Source organism: Bufo gargarizans, chromosome 5, assembly GCF_014858855.1.
Source record: "Bufo gargarizans isolate SCDJY-AF-19 chromosome 5, ASM1485885v1, whole genome shotgun sequence".
NCBI classification, from domain to species: Eukaryota; Metazoa; Chordata; class Amphibia; order Anura; family Bufonidae; genus Bufo; species Bufo gargarizans.
Genome location: NC_058084.1, coordinates 450,466,329 through 450,486,933, shown reverse-complemented (window position 1 = coordinate 450,486,933; position 20,605 = coordinate 450,466,329). Strand labels below are relative to the sequence as shown.

At 47.1% G+C, this 20,605-nt stretch overlaps 1 protein-coding gene across 2 annotated transcripts in view; it reads left to right on the top strand.

Moving 5' to 3' along the window:
• Positions 1-20,605, top strand: part of VIM (vimentin) — a 107,695-nt gene that overhangs the window by 8,054 nt on the left and 79,036 nt on the right. The window contains exons 4-9 of one of the 2 annotated variants that reach the window (XM_044295670.1): positions 48-209; positions 431-556; positions 1,522-1,742; positions 1,838-1,881; positions 3,603-3,688; positions 4,128-4,600. In XM_044295670.1, the coding sequence (XP_044151605.1) occupies positions 48-209; positions 431-556; positions 1,522-1,742; positions 1,838-1,881; positions 3,603-3,688; positions 4,128-4,172 (684 nt within the window). In that variant the 3' untranslated portion in view covers positions 4,173-4,600. Of the gene's footprint in view, positions 1-47; positions 210-430; positions 557-1,521; positions 1,743-1,837; positions 1,882-3,602; positions 3,689-4,127; positions 4,601-20,605 lie in introns of those variants that run through there. The other variant, XM_044295671.1, reaches the window with a different exon arrangement.

Genomic DNA, 20,605 nt, shown 5'->3' with positions numbered 1-20,605 from the left:
ATTCATTCATTTTCCATTTATACGGTTCGTTGTTTCCTTTTGTTCAGGAAATCCGTGAACTTCAAGCACAAATCCAGGAACAACACGTCCAGATTGACATGGACGTCGCCAAACCAGATCTCACATCAGCGCTGCGAGATGTCCGTCAGCAGTATGAGAATGTGGCCTCTAAGAATCTGCAGGATGCCGAAGAATGGTACAAATCCAAGGTAAGAGGGAAAAAAAAAAGCACACGTGGGCGATTTCCTGTGTAATTCGTGAATGGGCCAGGACTCTGGAGCGGAAGGCCAGCTTCTAATATCCAGTGACCTAAGAATTCAAAATCTCATTAACCCTGTAGATGAGGTGTACATTTTCTCATACATGAATAAAATATTTTTTTTAAAATAACTTCACCTAATCCATTGAAACATCATGTATTCCTCTGCAGTTTGCTGACCTGTCTGAAGCTGCTAATCGCAACACCGATGCCTTGCGTCAAGCTAAGCAGGAAACTAACGATTACCGCAGACAGATCCAGGCCCTGACCTGTGAGGTGGATGCAATGAAAGGATCTGTAAGTAAAATGATATCATGGGTTACATCGTTTGGATATGCATTACATTGCTTAAAGGGGTATTCCCATCTCAGACATTGGTGGCATATCGCTAGGATATGCCACCAATGTCAGATAGATTTGGGTCCCACCACTGGGACCAGCTTCTATCTCGAACTGTTTTAACGTGCATTTCAAAGATTCGAGAATATATAGGCTTACACAGGCTAAGTGATAAAAAATATCTAAGTGTGATTAGATATATTGAAGTGAAAACAGACAAACAACCCACATATATAGTGAAAAATAATCACTCTGATCTGTGCTCAAACCGAGCCATGCTACGTACTTAGCACAAGACCGGTATGTGAGAGGTGTAGTGACAGACACCTATCTGACATTGGTGGCAGATTTTAGTTATATTCCACCAATGTATGATATAGATATACCGTTAAAGGCTATGTCGAACCCCTCAACGAATTTATATTGCTGAAATGAAGAATGAAGCAACTTTGCCAATAGTCTTGATGAACAATTTCCTATTGATTTTGGACTACTGCTTATGTGTAGACCTAAGCATCTCCATGGAAACAGACTACAAACAAATCCTTAGTAGTCTGATCTTGCAGTCATATTACCAGCCATGTGTTCTCTACTTCCTACTTACTTTCTGTACCAAGAAGAAGTGGATGGGAAAATGGGCAGCATGGTGGCTAAGGGGTTCGCACTGTTGTCTTGCAGCCTTGGGTCCTTGATTGGATGTTCTCCTACAGTTTGGAGCACTGCCTCCTCGTCAAACAGCTGATTTGTGGGGGGTGCCAGATATCGGACCCCCACCGATCAGATATTGATGACCTATCGTCATCAATATATATGGCCGGATAACCCCTTTAACTTGTGGTAGTGAATGTGCGCATAGAATTTAAAAGATAAGTCTCTAGCACAAGGTTATCAGAGTCGCTCAAGTAGAGGTCATTGTTTTGCAGAATGAGTCTTATGAACGCCAAATGCGCGAAATGGAAGAGAACTTCGCCCTTGAAGCTGCTAACTACCAAGACACTATTAACCGCCTGCAAGACGAGATTCAGAACATGAAGGAGGAGATGGCTCGTCACCTGCGCGAGTACCAGGATCTGCTGAACGTGAAGATGATGCTTGATATCGAAATTGCAACCTACAGAAAACTGTTGGAAGGAGAGGAGAGCAGGTAACAGGATCACCGGTGGCATCTAGATCACACATATACATCATATACTCTATAAATTACGTTTATTTATTATATTATGTTTTGTTTTTTTGCAGGATTTCCATTCCTGTACATTCCTTCTCTAACATGAGCTTGAGAGGTAAATACAAGTCAGTACATTAACAGCTTCACGCCAGACACAGTCAAAAACATTAGATTTTTGTGGGTTCAACTGTCAAATGTAAATACGTAGTTCTCTCAGGGGAGAGGATAAGCAATATATTTTGGCTAAACCTCTATTGAGTCCGGTTCCATACCATACCTCCGCACAGTCCTGTACCATTTCTTCTAACAATCCCGCATCATGTCTCCCAGCAGTCCCATTACCATACCTCCACACAGTCCTGTACCATGTCTTCCAACAGTATTGTTACCATACAGCCACACAGTCCTATATCATGTCTCTCAACAGTCCCGTAAATTCTCCTTACAGCCAGTTACCATACCTCCACACAGTCCTGTACCAGATCTCCCAACAGTCTCATTATGATATGTCCCAGCAGTCCTGTTACCATACGTCTTGTACCACATCTCCCAACAGTTCTGTTACCATACAGCCACACAGTCCCAAATCATATCTCTCAACAGTCCCATACAGTCTCCTTACAGCCATTTACCATACCTTCCAACAGTCTCAATATGATATGTCCCAGCAGTCCTGTTAATATACCTCCACATAGTCTTGTATAATTTCTCTCAACAGTCCCATACGATATCTCCCAACACTCAATTACCATACCTCCACACAGTCTTGTGCCATATCTCCCTGCTGCCATGTCTCCCAACAGTCTGGTTACCATACCTCCACATAGTCCCGTATCATATCGATCAACAGTCCCGTTACCATACATCTGCACAGTCTTGTCCCAACAGTCCCGTTACCATACATCTGCACAGTCTTGTACCACATCTCCCAACAGTCCCGCTAGCATACATCTGCACAGTCTTGTACCACATCTCCCAACAGTTCTGTTACCATACAGCCACAAAGTCCCATACAGTCTCCTTACAACCACTTACCATACCTTCCAACAGTCTCATTATGATATGTCCCTGCAGTCCTGTTACTATACCTCTGCATAGTCCTATGCCATATATATCAACAGTTCTGTTATCATACCTCCGCACAGTCTTGCACCATATCTTCCAACAGTCCTTTTACCAAACCTCTGCATAGTCCAATACCATGCCTTCACACAGTGTCATACCATACCTCCCGACCATCCTGGGAATGGTATCACAATGAGGCAGGATTTGCGGATTTACTGTACATATAAAGTGTCTTTTACCAGTTGGGGGGCATTCCTCCTTGTGGCAGGGTGTAATATTTGGAGAGAGTGGTGCTAAAAATAAAGTATTACATTAAAAAAAAAAAAAGTTTTAAAAAATATTTTAAAAAAATCAAATCACCCCGTTTCTCAATTTGTACAAATAAAAATATATAGACCAAAAAAACCTCATTGGTACTGCCGCGTCTGAACTATTAAAATATAAAGACATTTATCCCGTAAAATAAATGTCCCAATACATTGTATCAGATATTAATGGTAAGTACAACTTGTCCCACAAAAAACAAGCCCTCATAAGGCTGTGTGAACAGAAAATGTAAAAGGCACGGCTCCTGGAGGGCAGTGAGGAAAATGTTAAATAGTTAAACAAAAAAATAGTTTATAGCGTCACTGGGACTATGGCATTAAAATTCAACATGCCCGACCCTTCTTTCTCGACATGCTTGTTGACTGTTTCCAAGAATAATAATTTTAAGTTTAGTATTTCTTCAGATATATTTCTAACCTGGTCTTTTTCCTACTTGTTTTGCAGAAACTAACCTGGACTCTCTCCCAATATCAGACTCCCACTCCAAAAGAACACTTCTGATCAAGACTGTGGAGACCAGGGATGGTCAGGTGGGTATACTACATAATGCTGCGGGTACTGTTGCTTGCTGCCTCCATGTCTGCACTGAGCTTGGTGCATTGGTAACTTGCAGCGCTGGGGTCCTGGGTTGAAATCTGACCATGGAGTTTGCATGTTCTCCCTGTGTTTGGGTGGGTTTCCTCCAGTTTCCTCCCACACTCCAAAGACCTAGCGATAGGGAACTTAGATTGTGAGCTCTTCTGGGGACAGCGAGTGATGATGATGTCTATAGAGTGCTGCGGAATATGTCAGCGCTGTATAAATGAGGAAAATAATAAAAAAACATTTCTACTGCAGTGTAGAGCTCAACGGTTAGCGGTGTGTGTGTGTCTACAAGCTTACTGACGGTTTCCAGCAGAACTGTAAATGTAGCTCTGGGCAATATTACAGCTCAGCATTAACTCTGATGATATCATTTGCTTTTGACAGGTCATCAATGAAAGTTCCCAGGAGCACGATGACTATCAGGACTGAGGCCTGAACCTGTCCCTGAGAAGTTCCTGGCCAGCGACGTAACGATGTCCCCTGTGTTTCAACTTTGAAGAAAACCAGCTTTCCAAGTGCCTTTTGCTGTTACTTCAGGGGCGGGAGGATAGACTTCTTACAGAAGAGGAGCTAGGCAACCTGTAGCTCTCCAGTTATGGCCTGCTGGGGCTTGTAGTTCCTCCAACAGCTGGAGAACCATAGGTTGCCTAGACCCGCTGTAGAGGGCGATTAGTTATTGGGGTTTTGCAGAGTGAAGTCTTACTTTGGGTCTTACTTCAGTCTAGTTTACAAAATAAAAAGGAAAAAACACTTCATAGCAATATCTTGTGCCGCCATACTGTTTTTACAATTTCCAAGAAAAGCTTTTTACCTCCAGAAAACCTGTCAGTGCTTTAAATAAACCTTTAGAAATACAATCCGTCTTATGTCGTCATCTTGTAGTATTTGGTATTTGTCCCTGTTCCATGTCAGTGAATAGAATGTAGGAGATACATCGGTCATGAGCTGTGACCCGTGACTAAAAGACCATCACATACCGGAGCACATGACCCCGTCCTTTGGCCTTTTATTAACAATATATCAAGGGGTCAATTAAAGGGGATGTCCCACAAAAATGATTCAACATTTTTCAAACCAGCACCTGGATCTGAATACTTTTGTAATTGCATGTAATTAAAGAGGTTCTCTGGCCTTTTAATATTGATTACCTATCCTCAGGACAGGTCATCAATATCAGATCGGTGGGGGTCCGACTCAGGATAGGTAATCAATATTAAAAGCCTGGAAATCCCTTTAAAAATGTATTATAGCTACTTAGCAATTCAATGAAAGCTATCTGTATAGCGCCACCTGCTGTTTGCTCTTTTTCTGATTCCTCTGTGCTGCTCACTGAGATGGAAGGACATGCTGTTCCATCCTTTAACTGCCACCAGCTGCAGCAGAAAGGACACCACCCCTAAGGGTACTTTCACACTTGCGACAGAGGATTCCGGACGCAAACGGATGGCATTTGTCAGACGGATGCGGATCCGTCTGACAAATGCCTTTTAAATGCCGGATCCGTCTCTCCGGTATCATCCGGAAAAACAGATCCGGTATTTTTTTTTTCTTTGCATTTTTAAAGGTCTGCGCATGTGCAGACCGGAAAACCGGATCCATTTTGCCAGAACACTAAATGCTGTATCCGGCACTAATACATTTAAATGGAAATTAATGCCGGCGTTCCGGCAAGTGTTCAGGATTATTGGCCGGAGAGAAAAATGCTGCTGTATTTTTTTCCGGCCAAAAAACATAAGAGGGACTGAACTGATGAATCCTGAACGGACTGCTCTCCATTCAGAATGCATTAGGATAAAACTGATCAGTTTTTTTACGGTACTGAGCAACTGTGACGGAACTCAACACCGGAAAAGAAAACTGCTAGTGTGAAAGTACACACACCATAAGCTTTCAGCTTGAAATAAATCTAGCGGAGCAATAAATGTGAATCCATGTGAGGTACAGGGCTGGTTCTAACGGTGCGCTCCTTGTTAGTGCACGATCCCGGCTACCGCAGTCAGACGGCTGCTATCGTCTCACTGCGCATGCTCCAGCCATTTCCATTGTGCGCTGACGCTGAGGACCAGAATTGCTGGGTGCGCGCACAATGGAAATGACCGGCGCATGCGCAGTGAGACGATAGCCGGGATTGCGCACTAACAAGGAGTGCACTGCGGATGTACTTCACCTGTTGCATGTGCACTGTCCAGGAGCAATGGGGTCGTTGCCATTACATCTAGAGGCTCTGCTCTCTCTGCAACTGCTGTGCCCTCTGCACTTTGGCTCACAGGGCCAAGTGTGATAATGTTTTTACTGGCTGGTCCTGTCAAAGTGCAGAGCCTCTAGGTGTAACGGCAACACCCCTGTAGAATTGGGATGATAGTATAAGTCTATTGTTCTCTTGATCGGCCTAGATAAAGATGTCCACAAAAGAGTATTGCATTGATTAGTGTAATATGTGATGCTATAATTGAGTCACTACAGGAGAACTCTCTCTGGTCACAGTTATGGTCTGACTGAGAGAGTTAAAAGGGTTGTCTAGCTGTTAATATTGATGACCTATCATCAGGATAGGCCATCAGTTCATCAGGATAGGCCATCAGTATATGATCGGTGGGAGTTCAACACCTGACACCCCTGCCGATCAGCTGTTTGACGAGGAGGCGGCGCTCCATGCATCCTGATCTTTAGGCCAAATGCACGCGGCCGTAGAACACGGCCGTGAGCGGTCCGTGGTATCCCGGCCTGGCATCCTGCTGACAGGAGGAGCGCATGGCGTCATTGGCTGCTATGATGCCGTGTGCTTCATGCCGCCGCTGCACTACAGTAATGCACTCGTATAGATCATACGAGTGTATTACTGTAGTGCAGCGGCGGCATGAAGCGCACAGCGTCAAAGCAACCAATGACGCCATGCGCTCCTGCTCTCAGCAGGATGCCAGGCCGGGATACCACGGACCGCTCACGGCCATGTTCCACGGCCGCGTGCATTCGGCCTTAAACTCCTGTGGAGCGGTGGCGTAGTATAATTACAAGCACTTGTCATTGCACTGCACTTTCTCGCATGGAGCGCTACCTCTTCTTCAAACAGCTGATCGGCAGGGGTGTTGGGTGTCGGACCCCCAACGATCAGATATTGATGACCTATCTAGACGATAGGTCATCAGTATTAACTGCTGGACAACCTCTTTAAGGGTAGGTTCACATTGGCATTTAATGGATCCGTCAGGTTGTTCTCTGCAGTTCTCCGAATACGGCTTAGCCAGATATTGCCGTTCACCTCCAGACCCCCATAATGAAATGGGGCGGCGATCCATCTGTTTTCCGGTGAAATGCCAGCTTTTGGCTGGACAAAAAACCTTGCATGCATGAAGCCATGGAGTGACATCAAAAATTATATCCAGAAAACCATCCACCCGATTTTATAAAAATAAAAAAAATACTTAGATAATCTCATTTAGGGCTCATGCACATAAGCGTAATGGCTCAGTGCCTGTGCTGCGTACCGCAATGCACGAGCATTGGCCGTGTGCACTCGTGTCCACAGTCTGCAACATACGGCCAAAGACAGAACATGTCCTATCTTTTTACTGTGTGGAGGCATGGATCAGAAAGCCCATGGAAGCGCTTTATAGTGCATTCATGGGCTTCCGATCCGTGCCTCAGCTCCGCAAAAGGTAAGTGAAGTCCTATCTTCGGTTGTATCTTGCGGATTGCGGACCCATTCAAGTCAATGCTCCGCACCACGTAGTGCACACGGCCAGTTCCCGTATATTGCAGACTGGCCGTTTACAATCCACAATATGGGCACTGAGCCATTACGCTCATGGGCATGAGCCCAAAGGCTGTTAATATGTGATAAAAAATATTTGATGAAAGGGTCACTTTGATAGGCCCTATTCTGCAGTGCTGTAAATAGCAGACACATCACATGGACAAGAGTGGCTCTGTTTTTGGCAGAAAGTTTTGTTTTTCAAATTTGATACCACCCCTATTTACGTGGGTACTGTCTGTTCTGTCTTCATACACGTTCACACAGTGTGCAGTCTGACATTCAGCATAAACCATTTCTGTCTTCCAAATAAGAGGCTTGTTCTTTGTAGTCTAACTTGTTTATTGGTCAACAGGTTTGTTTGATTGGCAAACAGGATTGTTTAATAAAACTACAAGAATACAAATAACATGTATAAGTATAAATTATAGATAGCATGTACTATAACACTTGCATTAACACTGAAGCACATGGTAAAATGTCTGCCTATATTTAAGATTACATGTCTAGCTAACAGTAGTAACCACTTTCTGGGTAACAATTACAACTAGCTGAACAGCTCTGCATAACACAATATTCCTGAAACAAAGGTAGAACTCTCACCAGAAATGCTTTTACAAGGATGGTGGAGTTTGAGAAGGAGACATGCATAGAAAGGAATGCAGTGCATCACCTACAATGCAGTAGTCTTTGTAACAGAAAAACAAAGTGTAATACAACTTAACACCGCTAGATGGTGCTATAACCACATTAAACACTTCAGAATTACCAAGGCAGAATGAACTAGAATCCTTTTCTAACACTGCTGGGCAGAACACTCCCCGCCTGGCGTCAAAAGACACCACTACTAGGTCCTTCATTCTTAGCAACCCATTTTGGTCAATGATAGGATCAAGCTTTCTCAAAGCGCTGTCCTTAGAGACTGTTTGGCCTTGGCTGAGGTAGTCTATTTCTTTAGTATAACATTCATGTTGTATAGTGCAAATGATTATGTTTTTGGACTTTTCCAGATTAGCAGTGGTAATGAGATGTTTGCAGTGATGCCAGCCTTTGCAGGGCTTCTGGCTCACAGGTAATGCCGACTTGTAAGACTGAGCAATATGAACTAGACACGCTATAGCACGAACGAGCAACATCCAGGTGGAGAACCTGTTGTAACGATGGGACTTGAGCTGGTGGTCCAAAGTCACTGTATGTAGAACAGACACTTCAGGTCGGATCTCTTCATCGGCATCTGGGTCTACCAATTCAAACGTGTCGGATCCGATACTGCAAGACGTCGAAAGATACAGGAATGCAGGACCCATAAACCATGTTGTGTCCTTAAGGTGGCTCGCTGTGACAGATCTAGTCGCGTGGTCTGCAGGACTATGGTGTGTGGGCAAGTAGTGCCACTGTTTAGGACAAGTGGATCTCCTGATCCTTAGCCCTCGATTGCTGACTCAGATGTAAAAGCGTCTGGTTTTGTTGCAAATATATCCTAGGACTTCCTTGCTGTCCATGTGATACTCGACTTACTCTATTTCCAGGTTCATTCCTGTTGTTATAAGTTCAGCCAACTCCATTACAAGCACAGCAGCGCAGAGCTCCAGTCTGGGAATCGTGTGTTCGCGGAGTGGCACTAGTTTGGTCTGGCTCATGACAAACCCTATATGGCATTGTTCTTTGACATCAATGGTCTTTAGGTATGCTACGGCAGCAATTGCCTTGACGGAAGCATTGCAGAAGATATATGGTCTTTGCATCTTGACTTCAGTAGATGGCACGGAAGCATATGGTCGTGCCACGTGAAGGCTGGTCAAAGCTTCGAGAGACTTCTTCCAACCTGTCTACAGGTCCTTTTTCTCTATGGGAAGTGGATCATCCCAATCAGACGTCTCTGTGGTTAAGTCTATTAACATAATTTTACCTTGGATGGTAACAGGCGGTACGAATCCCAGAGGATCATATAAGCTGTTTACGGTGGACAGGACTCCTCTGCGTGTGAAGGGCTTTTCTTCCTTGCTGATTTGGAAGCTGAATGTGTCTGCCTTTAGATCCCAGAGCAAACCGAGGCTCCGCTGCATGGGAAGGGAGTCAGTACTAAGTTCCAAGTCTTTTAGATCACTTGAATGGTCTTGGGGTGAGAAGGCCTCCATTAACTCACGGCTGTTAGAGGCGATTTTGTGCAACTTCAAATTAGATAGAGCAAGCATGTCTTGGGCCCTGTTCAGGAGACTGATTGCGGTCTCATTCGTGGGTGTGGATTTCAAGCAGTCGTCCACGTAGAAATCTTTTTCCACAAAGGATCTGACATCTGACCCATACTTTGCTTCACACTCTCGGGCTGAATGTCTGAGACCATAGATAGCGACTGCAGGGGAAGGAAGTTTCCGAAGTTGTGCACTCTCTTTCGGTACTCTACAATGTCTTCATTGGGGTAGTTGTTGCGGTACCAGAAGAACCTCAAGTAGTTTCTATGTTCTTCCTTGACGAGGAAGTGGTGGAACATCTGTTGTATGTCGACCATAAATGCTACGGAATCTCTGCGTAACGGAGAAGTACCTCTAGAAGTCTATTGTTGAGGTCTAGACCAGACAGTAAGACATCATTTAGCGAGACGCCTTCGCACCTGGCGCTCAAGTCGAATACTACTCGTATCTGCCCTGTTTTTTTAGAATGATACACGCCGAATATGGGTAAGTACCAAAACTCCTCGGAGTCATGGAGCGCAGGTACCATTTCTGCATGGTTGTTCTAGAATATTCTTTCCATGAAGGTAAAGAAATGTTCTTTCGTCTCCGGTGTCCTCTGAAGTTTGTGCTTGAGGGAGATGAATCGACTGTAGACAAGTTCTTTGTTGTTAGGTAAGCGTTGTCTCTTGGGTTTAAACGGTAAAGGTGCGACCCAGCTTTTTGAGGTCGGCTTGTGAGGTCCTCCTAGACAGACAGCTCCTATGATGACCCATCCTAGGTCAAGTCTCTGGGCGTATGGAGCAATTTGGGGACAGTTAATCTGTCCTCTAGCCTTATGAACTCATAGTTTGTCTCTTCCAAGGACTAAGACTATAGGGGCTTTTGGGTCCAGTTCTGGTATCAGGTAAGCTATATGCCTCAGGTGGGGGTGGTGTGCCGCTACGTCTAGCGTAGGTATCTCAGACCGGTTGTCAGGTATATGATTGCACTCCAATATGCTTGGTAGTGACAAGCAGGTCAGAACATCTATGGACTCTACCTTGTACCCAGTTGCTTTCCTCCCCGCCGTCTCAACGATACCAGCACATGTCCTTAAGGAGTAGGGAAAACCAGGCCCTACTATGTTGAAGGAGTCGAAGAAGGTGGATTTAGCTAAAGACCTGTTGCTTTGATCATCTAAGATCGCCTTATCTCGGTTGCCAACCGGATGAACTCTGACAAGGAAGATTTTTGAATAGTGCTTCCCTCCTGCAAGTCCTTTTCAGATTTCTGTACAGTGAAAAGTGACTACTACAGTGTCTATGTCGATGTCTATCTGCTTCCCGTCATGTTCCTCTGCTTGGGGTGATACCTGAGAGGGTGGTCCAGGGTGTAAAGCCATGTTGTGTTCTGTGCTACCACATTCTGTGCATGTCACACTGACCTTGTAGTTCTAGTACAGGCCAGAATTAGGGCTGGAAGCCTGGATGGAGGCCTGGCATGACTGTGGCTTGGAAGGAGGGGAGCCTGGGATGTAAAGGGTTAAGGAGGAGGAATAGTAATGGGACGGGTGCTAGAGGTGGGGTTTATGGCTTAAAAGGGGTAGCAAGGGCAGGAAAAGGGGCCATTTTGTAGGGACAGCAGTGTGGCAGCAGCCCGTGTCTGAGCTGCTGCAGTACCTCTTGTGACGTTGATCTTGTCCCACGATGTCTGATATGGAAACAATCCTGGCACAGCTCCGTGCGGCAGCGGAGAGTAGAGGATCGGGATGGCTGCAGGCTTCGGTTCAAGGCCTGCTTCCGGGGATGCAGTGCCATTGGCTCTCCCTATCAACCGGCCGCGGAGGAACAGGCCTCCGGCACGTCTTAGTCCTGAGGTGACCCCGAGGGTCCTGCACCGGGTAAGTAGCCCCTCTGGGGACCTTCCGTCACGCGCCACAGTGAGTAGCAGGGCATCTAGGCGGTCGTGTGTCGGGAGGTATCCTGTGTTGAGGAGGGACTCTGGGAGGGGGCTGCGGGATGCCCCCTCCTCAGATGCAGGTGGCAAGGAGTCCGGACCTGGATCAGCAGGGGGGCCAGGCCGTGGTCCCCTTGCCCAGCGTGGGAGAGATGTGCGGGTCGCAGTGGCAGGACGGTGGGGTCAAGATGGCGGCCCTGTGCTTGGTTACTTACTCTGGCAGCGCGGTGCTGGCTCAGAGGCGGCTCCAGTTGGAAGAAGGGTGGCATCTAGTGGCGAGGCTGCGGAACTGCAGGCATTGGCATCTCCAGTCGTGACAAGGGCAACCTCTGGTGGCGAGGCTGCAGAATTGCAGGCCTTGGTGTCCCCAATTGTGACAAGGGCGGCATCTAGTGGCGCGGCTGCAGATTTGCAGGCTTTGGAGTTGGTGGAAGCAAGAAGGGGTGCAGGAGGTGCTGAAGATCGGAGGACAGCCGGAAGAGAGTTCGTCGCCAGTCAAGTCCCAATTTCTCACGTTTCGGCTGGTGGAATCACAGCATCCACGCAGCCAGGTCAGATGTGCGGGGATTCCTCATTAGCGCTTGCTTGTAGTGGGGGGGCTCCTGGGTCGGGGAGGGCGCTCAGGGATGTCCGTTACAGAAGGATTGGGGGCAGTGGCGTACACACAATCCATGGGGCCCCGGTGCAAAACTGAATCATGGGGCCCCCCTCCCCGTTGCTGCCTCCCCAACCTCCCTCCACCAGCAGCAGAGTTAGGCTACTTTCACACCTGCGTTAGGTGCGGATCCATCTGGCATCTGCACAGACGGATCCGCACCTATAATGTAAACGCTTGTATCCGTTCTGAACGGATCCGTTTGCATTACCACGAAAAAAAAAAAAAAAAGATAATGCAAACGGATCCGTTTTGACTTACACTAAAAGTCAATGGGAGGCAGATCCGTTTTCAATTGCACCATATTGTGTCAGTGAAAACGGATCCGTCCCCATTGACTTACATTGTAAGTCAGGACGGATCCGTTTGGCTCTGCATCGCCAGGCGGACACCAAAATGAATCTGCACAGACGGATCCGCACCTATAATGCAAATGCTTGTATCCGTTCAGAACAGATCCGTTTGGCTGCAAGCAGCGTTTTGGTGTCCGCCTCCAGAGCGGAATGGAGGCTGAACGGAGGCAAACTGATCTCAACGGATCCTTATCTATTCAGAATGCATTGGGGCTGAACTGATCCGTTTTGCACTGTTTGTGAGAGCCCTGAAACAGATCTCACAAGCAGACCCAGAAACGCCAGTTTCACACTGGCGTTTCTGGGTCCGCTTGTGAGATCTGTTTGCCTCCGTTCAGGCTCCATTCCGCTCTGGAGGCGGACACCAAAACGCTGCTTGCAGCCAAACGGATCCGTTCTGAACGGATACAAGCGTTTGCATTATAGGTGCGGATCCGTCTGTGCAGATACCAGACAGATCCGCACCTAACGCAGGTGTGAAAGTAGCCTAACTCTGCTATATTTCTGTAGCCTGCAACCTCTGACTGCCCAGTTGGGCTGAAACTACTACACCCAACATGTTTTGGCAGTAATAGTAAATGGATATTGGTGCAATTCTGAGCTATTAGTCTATATAATACATATGTAGCCTACATATGTATTATACAGGGAGTGCAGAATTATTAGGCAAGTTGTATTTTTGAGGATTAATTTTATTATTGAACAACAACCATGTTCTCAATGAACCCAAAAAACTCATTAATATCAAAGCTGAATATTTTTGGAAGTAGTTTTTAGTTTGTTTTTAGTTTTAGCTATTTTAGGGGGATATCTGTGTGTGCAGGTGACTATTACTGTACATAATTTTTAGGCAACTTAACAAAAAACAAATATATACCCATTTCAATTATTTATTTTTACCAGTGAAACCAATATAACATCTCAACATTCACAAATATACATTTCTGACATTCAAAAACAAAACAAAAACAAATCAGTGACCAATATAGCCACCTTTCTTTGCAAGGACACTCAAAAGCCTGCCATCCATGGATTCTGTCAGTGTTTTGATCTGTTCACCATCAACATTGCGTGCAGAAGCAACCACAGCCTCCCAGACACTGTTCAGAGAGGTGTACTGTTTTCCCTCCTTGTAAATCTCACATTTGATGATGGACCACAGGTTCTCAATGGGGTTCAGATCAGGTGAACAAGGAGGCCATGTCATTAGATTTTCTTCTTTTATACCCTTTCTTGCCAGCCACGCTGTGGAGTACTTGGACGCGTGTGATGGAGCATTGTCCTGCATGAAAATCATGTTTTTCTTACCTTGCAGACTTCTTCCTGTACCACTGCTTGAAGAAGGTGTCTTCCAGAAACTGGCAGTAGGACTGGGAGTTGAGCTTGACTCCATCCTCAACCCAAAAAGGCCCCACAAGCTCATCTTTGATGATACCAGCCCAAACCAGTACTCCACCTCCACCTTGCTGGCGTCTGAGTCGGACTGGAGCTCTCTGCCCTTTACCAATCCAGCCATCTGGCCCATCCATCTGGCCCATCAAGACTCACTCTCATTTCATCAGTCCATAAAACCTGCTGCGTCTCAGCGTCATGTCCGATGCGGCCGCACGGGGAGGAGAATCAGGGGGTGGAGACTCAAGGAGGGTAGGGCTGGCCTGGCACTGACTATGCAGCGCAGAAACGCAACACTGGGCGGCGGGCCCCCTGGAGTGCCGGGCCCGGTCGCAACTGCGGCCCCTGTATGTACGCCCCTGATTGGGGGAGTTTGTAGCTGGCCAGCTAAGACCTGTCCTAGGTTGCTAGTATAGCCTGATATGTGTATACAGCTAAACCTGCTAATAGCCTTAATACAGTTCCTATGTTTATGTGTTAAAGACAAAAGCAGAGTTATTTATTGTGACATCATGTTTTGGATGTCATATAACTGTTATATTTTGTGTTCACAGAAGCAGAAAAAGATAATATGCCTTTAAGATTCATTTTGCAATGTAAGGTAAGCTCAGTGACCCAGCAGAAACAACAGAAAGCATAGTGTTAATCTGTTGTTGCTGGGCATACGTCTAGACCAATCACAGCCAGCTTCTCACACAGCAAAAGTTTTCACCAATCACAGCCAGCCTCACACACAGCATGTCTGGGATTTCCCCCAGCTCCTGCTGCTAGAATCATTATTCACCAGAGACAGGAGCCGAAGAGACATTCACTCCACTGAGAGCTGAGTTTTATGGGAACAAGAGGCCGAAATAGGTAGTTAATGCAGTTTGTATAATGTTCATATTGTTCATATTGTTAGTATGTGTGTTTAGAACTGTATACTGAACGAGATATATATGTGTTTACTTTTTTACAGTTCCACCTATTGCAACAATTCAATTGCAACCATACAATTGCAAGCTACAAATTGCAAGCACACAATCCAAATTCAAATTACATATTGCAATCCAAATTGCATACAACCATAACAGATCATACTCAACCAATCTGCAAATAGTTACTGCAAACTGCAAACCCAGTTTAGCCAGTAGAACTGTTAAATCTCAGATATACCTCTCAGAGAGATCATAAAGTGCTTAAATAACTTAAAATGACAGTACAGATACTGAAGAGAGAAATACATCCAACATTTTATGTTGAATGACAAGATTAAATAGTTGAACCACCATCTTATGCATACCGCCATTTTGTGATATCTTTTCAACACATGTTTTATACATGGACTATCTGCTGCGGAGGCTGCAGTGTTATATATGAAGAAAAGTTGAAGTTAATAAAGAAGTTATTTGAAGCATTTGGTGTGCTCTTTAAGCCTACTGAGTAATAGACAGTCTGGTTAGACTAAAAGTCAGAGATATCAAAATTCTTCTAATGCCACAACGCAAAAGGCACTTCATAGTGCTGCGCCTGCCACAGAGTTATTATCGGGGTTGCGGAATTTGGTGACAGGGCTGGTAGGTATGGCGTCTGTGGCGGGGTCGCCATTGGCAGCGTGGGGTGTACAAGGAGCGGGGTTATCGAGTACAAGTGCGGCAGGGGGAACAGGTGGGACGGGGGATAGGGATGTGGGTACAGGGGCTGGGGGGGGGGTGCTTGGGGTAGCGCAGCATGGATCAGTGGATAAGGATGGGGATAAGGAGAGGGAAGGGACTAAAGAGAGGGATGGGGAGGAGCCGCGAGTGGATGACGCAGCTAAGGGGGAGGTTTATGTTTGTTTTAAGGGGCCTCTGCACGAGGTTAGGGAGAAAATTTGGAAAGGGGAGTACGTGGACATATTTTCGCTGCTCTCGCTTAAGCGTTTTAATTTGGATCGGGATAGGCGGGACAATAGGAAGAAGGAGGAGGGAGACAAGCGGCTGTACCGCTTGATTCAACAGACCTTCTCTAACTGGTTGCAGGCTTTTGTGATCCTGGCCAGTGTTATTGGGGAGAAAGCGCCGGTCAATTGTTCAGCGCTTTTCTGTTACCTGGAGGCAATTGGGGAGGAGTATCGAGTGTATGCGGGACATGGGCGGTTGAGGTACGATGAGCAGTTTCTGCAGCAAAAGGAGGTTCGGTCTAGTATGCACTGGGACCATAAGGACATTGGTCTGTGGATGCGGGTAATGACTCCAGTCAGGGCAGGGCAGGGCAGCCCTTTTCCGGGGGGGGGGGGGGTTCTGGGCAATCGGAGCGCTCGGCAGCCTCGCTTAAGGGGTTATGTTTTCTGTTTAACGAGGGAGGAAGCAAGAATGGGGACAAGTGCTAATTTAAGCATGAGTGTTCCTCATGCGGTGGGAATTACAGAGCACAGAGGTGCTTCAAAGGGCAAAAAGGAAAAAGTTGAGGTGATGCGGCAGGTAAGGGGTGGACGCCAATTCGGGTAGCCGAGATGGAGCATTTTCTAAATAGGTACCCTAATGTGGAGGCAGCGGAATTCTTGTTAACAGGTTTTAGGGAAGGTTTTCATATACCGTTTGTGGAGGGGGTCGTTAGGCAAGGGGGGAAGATTTTGAGTTCAGTGACAGAGCTTCCTGGAGTGGTGACGGAGAAATTGCGGAATGAAGTGGAGTTAGGTCGCATGGCAGGGCCCTTTAGGAAATTGCCGATGTAGATTTTGCGGGTGTCACCATTAGGGGTTGTGCTGAAAAGGGAGCCTAATAAATTTCACCTTATACATCACCTTTCGTTCCCAAAGGGGGGCTCTGTTAATGACAGGATTGCGCCGGAATTGTGTTCTGTCGTGTATACGTCGTTTCAAGAGGCGGTTCGTTGGGTACGGTATTATGGGCAGGGAGCTTTGTTGGCCAAGGTGGATATTGAGGCGGCAATTCGGCTTTTGCCGGTGCACCAGGAGTGTCAGCACTTGTTGGGGTGTTTTTGGGACGGGGGATTTTTTATTGATCAGTGTTTGCCTATGGGTTGTTCGGTTTCGTGCGCCTATTTTGAACAGTTCAGCACTTTCTTGGAGTGGGTGGTACGAGAGTGATCAGGTTGGGGTTCCATCATCCATTGTCTGTATGATTTTTTGTTTATCGGGCCGCCAAGTTCGAATGGCTGTTCCATAATGTTGCATTCATTTGAGGCCATGTCTCGCCTTTTCAGGGTTCCTTTGGTGTCTGGGAATACGAAGGGCCCTACGGAATAGTTGAGTTTTTTGGGTATAGTCATTGATATGGTGGCTATCGAGTGTCGGTTGCTGGAGGATAAAGTCATAGATCTACGGCGGGGGGTGTCTGGAGTTGCAGTCCCTATTTGGTAAGCTTAATTTTGAAAGACGTATAATGCCCATGGGGCAGGTCTTTTGTAGGAAGTTGGCGCAGGCGACAGGGGGGGTGTGTGCTCCCCATCACTTTGTTTGTATTAATTGTGAGTTGCAAGATGACTTGAGGGTGTGGGCGTCATTTTTGGAGACCTATAACAGGAGGTCTTTGTGTATGGCTGACTGGGTGTTGGCAGCAGATTTTGGATTTGTTTTACAGATGTGGCGGGGATTCAGGGTTTCAGGGCATTTTTGGGGGGGCGTTGGTGGTGTGGGAGAGTGGCCGAATAAATGGAAGGAGGAAGGTTTAATGCAGAACTTGGTGTTGCTGGAGCTCTTTCCCATTGTGGTGGCGGAGTCCTTTTGGGGTGAATTTTTTTGCAACAGGAAGGTGTGTTTTCATTGCGACAATATGGGGGTGGTTGAGGCCATTAATCGCAATTCAACTTTATTGCCGCCGGTCGTTCCCTTGCTTCAGAATTTGATTTTGGATTGCTTATCCTTGACCGCATGGGTGGTAGCGTCTCATGTCCCTGGGGTTAGTAACTCAATTGCAGATGCTTTGTCTAGTTTCCAGTGGGAGCGTTTTCGGATGTTGGCACCGGAGACGGAGATGGAAGGAACAAGATTTCCCCAGGAGCTGTGGAATCTGCCAATTGGTCGGTTGAAGATCTGGTGAGGGGTTCCCTGTCGCCGGGGACCTGGGCGGCGCATGCAAGGGCATAGGGCTTTTAGGAGGTCTGGAGGCAGCTTTTTCAACGAAGTGGGTTGGATGATGGAGCTTTGATGTTGCTTTTGGGTGGGGCACTGTAGGGAGGAGGGATGGTTGTTTTCCAGATTGAACATGTTTATGGCAGGGGTGGCTTTTGGTTGTAGGTGCCGGGAGGCAGCGGATGTGACCAAATAGTTTTAGGTTGTGCAGGCCCTAAGGGGTTGGAGAAAGCGTTCATCGGGGGTGGATCGTCGACCGGTTTCGTTTTCTTTGTTGGTAGATATGATGGGACAGTTAGAGCGGATTTGTGTGTCGGCAGGGGGCAGTCGGGCTGTTTAAGCTGGCTTTTTCGCTCGCCTTTTTTGGAGGCATTGAGGATTGGGGAGTTGATTAGTCCGAGTAAGAGTCGGGCCGGGGGCCATTGCGGAAAGGATGCAGAGTTTTTTGATGATTGGTTGGAGTTTTGCATCAGGATGTCAAAGACGGACCAATTGGGGTGGGGTTGTCGGGTGGTGTTGTATCAGGTGGCAGGGTCGAACGCGTGCCTGGTTCGATGCCTTAGGGAATTCTGGGGAGGGAGAGAGTTTGGGGGGGGGGGGGGGTTGGACCGTTGTTGGTTCATGAGGATGGGTCGCTTCTTTCTCGTTTCCTGTTTATTGCTGTAATGAGAGCCTGCTTGAAGGGGTTGGATCAGGACCCCTCGTTGTATGGGGGTCATTCTTTTCGGATAGACACGGCCACGGAAGAGGGTAGGAGCGGGGTTGGGGGAGGAAGTTATTCGGTGCATTGGCCGTTGGGAGTCTATTCGGTTCCGGTCATATGTTAGACCCGCGTGGGTATAATGGCGGGAGTTTTTTTGGCGGGAGTTGGGTCTTGGCGGTCGTGGATTGATGTGTTATTTTTGTGTTCCCTACGGGTGATTCACAGTGTCTGGAGTGGATTATGGGGCACTCTTATGTGTTCTGGGGAGCGTTACAAGCAGCGGTCAGGCCGGACGGAAGGCAGTTGGGTTTTTCAAGAGAAGTGCCGTTTATCCGATGTTTGGGAATGAGAGGCATGCTGTGGAGTCGGGTTCTTCCTGAGTTTCACAAGCTTGCACGGTTAGATATGCCCCCTAGAGTTTTGGTGTTGCATGTAGGGGGGAGTGATTTGGGGGCGTGCCCCTTCCGGGAGCTTGTGAAAGACATCAAGTTTGACTTGCTGCGGTTGTGGGCGCAGTATCCGCAACTGGTGACGGTTTGGTCGGACATGGTGCCGCGTAAGCACTGGAGGGACGCGAGGTCTGTGGAACGGCTGAATAAAGCGAGGATAAAGGTGAACAAGGCTGTGGGTAGGTTTGTAGCAAGGAATGGTGGAATTGCTGTTCGGCATAGGGAGCTGGAGTTGGGGCATTTTGGAGAAGTGATGGGGTACACCTGAATGCGGTAGTGATTGATCTCTGGTGTTCAGGTTTGCAGGACAGGATTGATTTGGTGTTACGGCTGTGGCGGGACGCAAGGAGGTGAGGTGTTAACCTTCTTGTGTCATGGGCGGTGGTGGGTCCTTGGAGTTGGTGGTTATGGTGGCTCTGGCGTGGTGGGGAGGGAGCCAAAGGGGGCTTTGGACTCCCCAGGTATTGGTTTTGGGGTGTGTTATGGCAGGTAGTGTCCCACGTTTGTTGCTCTTGGTTACCGGTTTCTGCCTCTGAGCTGGCGTTTATCAGCTAGAGGTAAGTTAACTGAGGGCTGGGCAGTTATACGTAATTTTACGGGGCTCCAAGGACCCTCCCCGTGCTGTCATTTCTCTCGGTTCTTGGGGCGGGGGCCTTCAGGTGGGAAGGCCTTGGGTTAGTGATATTTATGGTATTTATTGTATTTATGTTAATAATAAAAGGCTGCTGTGGCCAATAAATCCACTTGCTGAGTCTGTCATTATAAGGGGTGAGCGACTCAACAGTACGCCGGTCATGGCGAAGTGCAATGTTGTAGCACAGCACCTGAAACAGATGTTGATTTCTTTGAGGAATTCTTTGCGGTCCTCTATAGACTTCTCCCTGAAGGATCTGCATTTTAGTAGAGAATGTGGTTTCTTGTGCAGGGGGCATTCTTTGGTAAGATCTTTGTGTTTGTTCTCTTCTTGAGAAGACTTAAACGGCCTGTAAGGAGAACCTGTGGAGGCAACGTTAGTTTTGTGGACTGCCACTGGTGTTTTATGAGGTTTGACACCAGGGGTAGTGGGACATGACAATGTAAAGTCAAAACTGGGATAATTTCTAATCCTCGCTTGTTGAGTAACAAAGTCTACAAACACCACAAAGGTGGGGGAATTGCACATTATGAACCTGTTTATAATGGGAACCATGCGTGATCCACTTCTGTAGATTATAAGGCTGCTTTCACACTAGCGTTCGCTGGTCCGTTCGTGAGCTCCGTTTGAAGGGGCTCACGAGCGGACCCGAACGCAGCCGTCCAGCCCTGATGCAGTCTGAATGGAGCGGATCCGCTCAGACTGCATCAGTCTGGCGGCGTTCAGCCTCCGCTCCGCTCGCCTCCGCACGGACAGGCGGAC